Source organism: Arachis duranensis, chromosome 5, assembly GCF_000817695.3.
Source record: "Arachis duranensis cultivar V14167 chromosome 5, aradu.V14167.gnm2.J7QH, whole genome shotgun sequence".
NCBI lineage: Eukaryota > Viridiplantae > Streptophyta > Magnoliopsida > Fabales > Fabaceae > Arachis > Arachis duranensis.
In genome coordinates this window covers 20,817,211-20,825,010 of record NC_029776.3, presented here as the reverse complement: position 1 = coordinate 20,825,010, position 7,800 = coordinate 20,817,211, and the positions used below count along the sequence as shown (strand labels likewise).

The 7,800-nt window shown below is 34.7% G+C and overlaps 1 protein-coding gene across 1 annotated transcript; it reads right to left on the bottom strand.

The window, feature by feature from the left end:
- Positions 1–892: 892 nt before the first annotated feature.
- Positions 893–2,903, bottom strand: LOC127747599 (uncharacterized). Its single transcript, XM_052261663.1, has 3 exons — positions 2,229–2,903; positions 1,215–1,789; positions 893–1,108 (listed from the first exon to the last, which is right to left on the bottom strand). Exons 1-3 carry the CDS (start codon positions 2,830–2,832, stop codon positions 893–895), a joined length of 1,395 nt encoding a protein of 464 aa, XP_052117623.1. The 5' UTR covers positions 2,833–2,903.
- Positions 2,904–7,800: the final 4,897 nt, after the last annotated feature.

The window sequence follows — 7,800 nt, the reverse complement described above, 5'->3', positions numbered from 1 at the left end:
GAAGATGGACAGAACTTGTTTCTGTGGGCTGAAAACTGTGATCAAGAAATCCTCAACACCAGAAAACCCAGGAAGGTTATTTCACACTTGTCCAAGATATGGGGTGAGATTAAATTTAGGTGAACCATAGTTTCTTGAACCCCTCTTTCACCATTGATATGAGATTCAAATTTATCACTTTACATGTGCAGAAAGGCAGCCATTGTAACTACTTTAGTTGGGTAGATGATAATGAATATGATGCTTTTGAAGTTGCAAATGGTGGGGCAGAAGCAGAGTTTGAAGTTGAAAGTGATTATGAAGATTGGAAAGTGAAACTAGGTTGGAGAATGGGTAGTTTGGAAGCTGAAGTCAGAGTAGTGAAGATGTTGTTTTTTTTCATGTTTGTCCTAGTAATAATGCTTATGTTAGTGGTTGGAGCATTTTGTGTCAAATCAGTGGGAAAGTGAAAAAGTTGTAAAAGCATTGGTGATGTTGTTTTGTTGTATCTTGTTAAGATTATTGGTGAAATGTAATAAATCAATTTGAATATTTTTGAATATCCATTAACAATCATGCAACCTGCATATTTTGACATTAGCTTAACAAATTTTTACACAATTCTAAAAACAGATGAATAAAAAATAAGTCTAAACATTTTTGCATAAGATAAATTAAGTCTAACCAGATGTATTAAAATCAAAGCATTTGCATGTCCATATAAGCATGCTAATATAGTCTTCACAATAATACCAAACCTATTAATGAAGTCTTCATAATATCAAACATAAGTTACTTAATTTTGGGCTATACCAAAATATGAACAAGTACTTCAATATGTCTAATGCATAAAGATTCTAAAGTAGCAGCCCTTTACAAAATACATAATTTAGCCCTTAATGAACAATACAACTCAAACATCGTTGTCTTTCTTTTTCGGGTGTTTGAATCCGGGAGTTGGTACAAAAGTCATGAAACTAGCAAGTTTCTTCGCAGTAGCAGAACTGGTGCCCTTGATTGTTTCAGCTGAAATTGGAATTGTTGTAGCTGCAGCCGGTTGTGGTGAGGCTGGGATTGTTGTTTTTCCTTTTTTAACATGAAGCTTTGGAGGCCTTGCTCTAACTTTATCCTGCATTTTATCATCATGAAGGATAAAGTCAAATTGAGTAATCATTTTCACATTATGGAACATTATAATTTATAATAAAAGATAGATTAAACATAAAGTATTATACCTGGCTGAAAACAGATAAAGGTTGAGATTCTTGTGTAACTGGAACTCCTTCTGATTGGTCAATGATCATCTCAGTTGGTGCATTTGAAGTTGCTACTGGTGGATTGGTAGGATCTTGGGTAACAGGATCAATCGGAGTTCCATTGGGTGCATGTTTATCATTAGCATTAGCAGGGGCAGCAACTACTGCAAGCTGAAGTTGCATAAGCCTTGCTTGTTCAGAAGCTTCCTCTTGTTTCTTCACTTTGCACGTTCTTCTGTTGTGCCCAACTTCACCACAATACAGGCACCGTATTAGGTTATACTTTCTTTTCATCCGTGTCTTTGAACTAACAGGTTGTTCATCTTTGTCCTTTCTCCTGTTCAATGTGGGCCTACCCGGCTTGATCTTGACTGGAGGCGGAACCGGTGCTGGCGACCCTGTTTTTTCCCATAGATCTTGCCCCTTTATTGGATTCACATTGAAGCAATATGTTCTTCTATACGCATCCATCGTTAACCAATCGTGGCAATACTCCTCAGGTCTCTTGTCATTCTTGTCTTGAATTGCAGCGATGGCATGCATGCAGGGCATACCTTTGCATAATACGACATTAGCACAACAGCATAAATTCACTAAATGCACAAATTTACAAACCTAACAGAATTCACTAACAGCTCATCCAGATTCACTAAATGCACAATCAGCCAAATTCACTAAATGCACAAATTTACAAACCTAACAGAATTCACTAACAGCTCAGCCAAATTCACTAAATGCACAAATTTACAAACCTAACAGAATTCACTAATAGCTCAGCCAAATTCACTAAATGCACAATCAGCCAAATTCACTAAATGCACAAATTTACAAACCTAACAGAATTCACTAACAGCTCAGCCAAATTCACTAAATGCACAATCAGCCAAATTCACTAAATTCACTAACTGTCCGGCTAAATAGTAAAGAAACACATTTTCATACATAATATTTCAGGATATTAAATTCAGGAGCTATGGTGAGCATTCTTTATACCTGTCAGCTGCCAGAATCTACATGTACAGGTACGACTTCCCAAATCCACCACCATATTCGTTGGCCAGCCTTGCACTTCATACAACACCTCCTTGTCATCACCCGACCATTGAGGAAACCAATTTCTTGACAGCTTTGTCATTGCCTCTAACCGGCTTTGTTGAACAGGAGTCAGAATTCCCTGATAGTGCAATAACTTTCGCCTATTCTCTATCATGCTCTTCATGATGATCCTCCTGACTTCTTCAGCTAGTGTCAAGATGGGCTTTGCCCTGTAATGCTTTATTTTTGCGTTGAACGACTCACACGCGTTGTTGCATATTGTGTCCATCTTCGGCTCCTCTCTGAAGTGTGCCTTCGTCCATGCTTCTTTTGGCCATTTATCAAGGTATGCCCAAGCTGGCTCACTAATCTTTTTTACCTTGCTCATGTTTCTTTCAAATTCTGACACGGTTCTTGATCTAGCGCATTCCCATACCATATCCTTCAATTCAATGCTGCCCCATTGCTTTGAAAAATTTCTCCATAGATGCCAAACACAGAATCTGTGGTGAGCATTTGGCATGACTTCTTTCACAGCTGGAATTAGCCCCTGTATAAACATCAAAGCTCGAAAAGATAATGAGTTAAAATAGTCCTTAGATGATCATCATTAAATCAATTTAGTCCTTAAAAATCTTTTCGTAAATCAAAATAGTCCTCACCTTTTGCATGTCTAAGATAAATGCCCAACCATGCTGTGTGTCACCGAGGTCATTGTGGAGAAGTTCCAAGAACCAACTCCAGTTGTCTTTGTTCTCAACTCCCACAATTGCATAAGCAATCACGTAAACGTGATTATTGGCATCCTGCCCACATGCAGTCAAAATTTGTCCCCCATGTAGATTCTTCAAAAATGCCCCATCCAATCCGATCAACGGTCTACACCCGGCCTTAAACCCTTTCTTACAAGCGTCGAGGCACACATAGAATCTCTGAAACTGTGGGGGACTCTCAGGCATCGGAATCACTCCAACCTGAATTGTTGAACCTGGGTTAGTGGTATACAGTTGATGGGCATAATCCCAAATCAGACCATATTGTGCAATCTCATCTCCCTCAACAACCTTCCTAGCTTTCCTTAATGCCCTAGTGATACATGTACTGTTCAGCCGTATGCTACATTTTCTCATAAACCATTCATACACCTCTTTGTGCTTCATTGTCGGGTGTTTTCTTAGTTTAGGAATAAGCTTCTTCAAAGTCCACTCCTGAGTAGCAGCCCTATTACTCCTGCTTTTAGGACATGTATGCTTATCCACTAAAGTCTTAATCTGCCAAGACATATCGGACTTTTTCAAAGCACAATACACTACCCAAGGACAATTTTCTCCCCTACAAACAGCCCTAACCCGCACATTATCATTCTTCTTGAAAACAATATTCCTACTCCACTGTATAGTGTAGTCCCTAGTGGCATTCATAAACTCATGCTTTGTCTTGAAGATCATACCTACCTCAAGCTTCAGCTCTCCAAACCTGGCTTTCTCGTTATATGGTGGATAAAATGCACAGTCTTCCTCATCAGAATCCAATGCTTGATTCATATCCTCTGAGTGCCAGGATCCACAATCAGATTCACTCTTAGAATCTGCACCTCTTTCTGATCCTGAAAAATTGATAACAAACAGTATTTACAAAGTAACACAACACACCAGTATAGAGTTTTATAAATACATTTTCATAAATAAAGTTTCTAACACAACACTATAAATAATATAACAAAGTAAATTGCATGTCACCTGAATCCGATATCTCATCATCTTCAATATCCTCATAACTAGAGTCATCCGTATCAATTGCCTTTTCAGTAGTCTTCTGAGACGCAGGCCTAGACTTCTCCTTGTTTCCATATTTCTTTGAACCTGATTTCTTGCCTGCAACAACCCCACTATCACTATCACTATCACCAGAACTCTCATATTCATCTCCCAAGATCTTTGGAGGCTTATACAGACTATCTTCAGTACTCTCGTACGAATCATGAGAGTCACTATCCTCCTGAAGTGGAGCTGGGGTAACAACTCTACCACTCCTTGTCACATTGGTTTTTTTTACTGGTTCTTTCTTTTTTTCTCCAACAACATGTTTCTTGAAAGGCTGAGATCTTGAGGGTTGGCTGTGAGTCTTCAATAGTTGGGACTGAACTTTTAAGGGTTGGGTAGATGACCTTGATGGCTGAGAAGAGGATTTCAGGGGCTGGTTGTGAAGAACAAATTGTGATTCAGGCTGTGATTTGGGTTGGGATTTGGGCTGACACATGGATTGTGATTTGGGCTGGGATTTTGGCTGTGGTGGTGTATTGTTGGGCATAGACATGGGCTGTGGTTTGGGTTGGGATAGTGGCTGTGATTTGGGCCTTAAACAGTATCTCTTATTCAACTGGGAAGTATTTGTGGCCTTGGGTTTACAGGTGCTCTGGTTCTCTAATATAACTAACTCATCATCATCCTCACTCATACACTCCACCATGTGTGGCTCTGAGACTCTATGCACAAAATAAATGTTGATCGAATTGTGATTCCTTCTACAATCCTTCACCATTTCCAACAAATCAGCATCTACTTCTAACTTCCTCAACCCAACTTCAAGCGCCATTCCGGGTACTTTCCAGCAACAACCGTCCACCTCTCAATATCCTAACTCCTTATAATATCCCTTTACAAAGAAAACATCTAGCCTATCCCCTTCAACTCCCGCTAACACTTTTGTATTGTCTGGTTCATAAATTTTTGATCCACCTTCATCATTCATAAACTTTCCACCATGATGGAAAACAAATGTCATTGGATGATTTTCCATCTACAAATTAAAAATAGCAACAATGAATCATGAGAGTGCACTCTGTTTTATTTTTATTTTTTAGTACAATTTATTTATGTTTCATCAATGAAATTTCAGGAACTACTTTGATCTAAAATGAACACCGCAAAGAATCAAACCCTGTCTTTACATGAACTAAACAAAACAAACCATTTAATCTATCCACACACATTGCATTCGGCCATATCAAAACAGAGAGCATCCACATTTTTCAACATACACAATGTTTGAACCATTACAAAACCCTAGCAGCAACTACCCCATCACAAAAACCCTAACCCAAAATCAACCAATATTCAAAATCATCGAATAGCATACCACACATTCATAAAAAAAAAAGAAAAAAGAAGTAGAGAAGGAACTCGCCATGTAAGAGAACTTACCTCTCACTGAGACAGCGCCTACCACCGCAGAAGACTGGTGGCCTTCAGACTGTGACGAGGAGGACCGATCGCAAGGCGAACGGCGTCGCTGGTTAGTGCTTCCACGGGTGATCAAAGTAGCGTCTTCTTGTTACTCTGTTTCGGTGACTCTTCGTTGGTTTTGGGTGAAAGGGGGGGAAAAGTGGAAGTGAAAGTGAAAGGGAGAAGGGGAATGGGAGAGTTACTTCAGTAATAGCCTTTCTTGCTATACGGCGTCGTTTTTGAATGAACCTAGGTGTCACTTAACAGTCCACATGTACTGCCGTTAACGGAATTTTCGAGCCCACTAACAGAAGGACAAACGTGACTGATGTCTAATCTTTCGAGGATTAATTTGATTAAAAATTTCTTTCGAGGACAAAATTGACGATCGTGCAATCTTTCGGGGACCAATTTGAACATTAACCCTTATTATATCACTCTATTTAAGTCATTTCAAACAAGGAATTGACTTAGGTGGGAACCTAAGATCTTGGTGGTTTTTAAAAGAAAAATATAAAATATAATGTAAAATGATTATTTTATACTTATTTTTTTATTTTTTTCATTTTTTCAGCGAATTTTTTATTTTAATAAATAAAATAATTATAATAATTACTAAAATAAATAATTTAAAAATATTTACTAAAATAAATTTCTTTTTCTTATCTCATTTACAGTGTAAACGAGATAATTTTGCATATATCTCGTTTACAATATAAATAAAATATATGTATTTATACATAATTAAATATAATTTTTAAAAATAATAAAAAATATTAATAATTTAAATTGGACCAAACTCTTTAAAATGGAACGTTTTAATTAATAGGAAAGATGAACGATTTTAAAAAATAAGAAAGATAAACTATTTATTTTAAATAATAGAAAAGATGTACTGTTGATTTAAAATAAACACGTTAACACGTTTAAATGATTTAAAATGATTTAAAATGGACAATCCATCTTAAACACGTTAATAGGGAACGTGTTAACGTGCTTATTTTAAATAGACAATCCATCTTCTTTATTATTTAAAATGAACTGTTTATCTTCCTTATTATTTAAAATCGTCCATCTTTTTTATTATTTGAAACATTCTATTTTTAAGAATTTGGTCTAATTTAAATTATTAATATTTTTTATTATTTTCAAAAATTATATTTAATTATTTATAAAATGCTAACTCATACCAATTAAAAGATGGCATGAAGTTGATACACAATAAATAAAACAAAAAAAATGAGAAGAGAATTAAAATGACTATCTTCCACTCTTCCTCTGTTTTATTTATCCCATCGACTTCTCCTAACAATTGGCAAACCTCTCCTAACAATTGACAAATAGTTATCTCCTAAATTCTTATTCTTCATCTATTTTATTTATCTCCATCAACTTCTCCTAATAATTAGCAAACAGTTATTTCTTACTTCTTTTGTTTTATCATTATTTTTACTTTTATAAAAAAAATTTAGCCACATATAAATGTTAAAAAAAATAATAACAAAGAAGAAGGATAAAATAGATATTTTTAAATTTTTTTAGAAATATTTTAATATAAATATATTTTATAGAATTATTTTTTATATATAAAAATATTTTAATCTCATCTGTTGATTTAAATTTTTAATAAATAAGATTTATAAAGAATTTTAGACCACTAAATATCCAGATATTCTTTCCTCATCTAACAAGCTTCCTTCATACAAATATAAGATTCATCACATGAGAGAATCATTTTATAGAAAGGCCAATGTATGTGTTTTTACATCATCATACAAATTATAAGAAAATTTAGTAATTAACATAATTATTAACAGCCATACAGTAACACATGGTGTTCCATTATATTTGATATAGACTTTAGTTAAAAAATATATAAATGTGGCAATAAATTGAATTTTGGATTATTTTATCCTTATAAAATTAATTAAGGTTGATTGCTTGGTATTTATAATAGCAAATTAAAACAAGTTATTATAGTATCATATAGAATTTTTAATTTTGTATCTACAAAAAAAATCTCATCTCTTTATCTAGAGTATTTATAGTCGGACCGAATTAAATTTAAGTAGATTTAAATTCGTCTTTAAAAAGTTATTAGATTCATCTTGACTTCACTTAAAAAGAATGATTCTCAGAATCGCTATTTTGTTCGATTCAACAGTAGTAGGAATGGTGTATCCAGCAGACGGTCTTTCATCAGTAAGCGATGTGCTTTACACATCAAAGTAAATCGAATATACTCAATATAGAATTAATATATACAAATTTATAAATTTTATATATTAAAAATAAAATTTTATTTT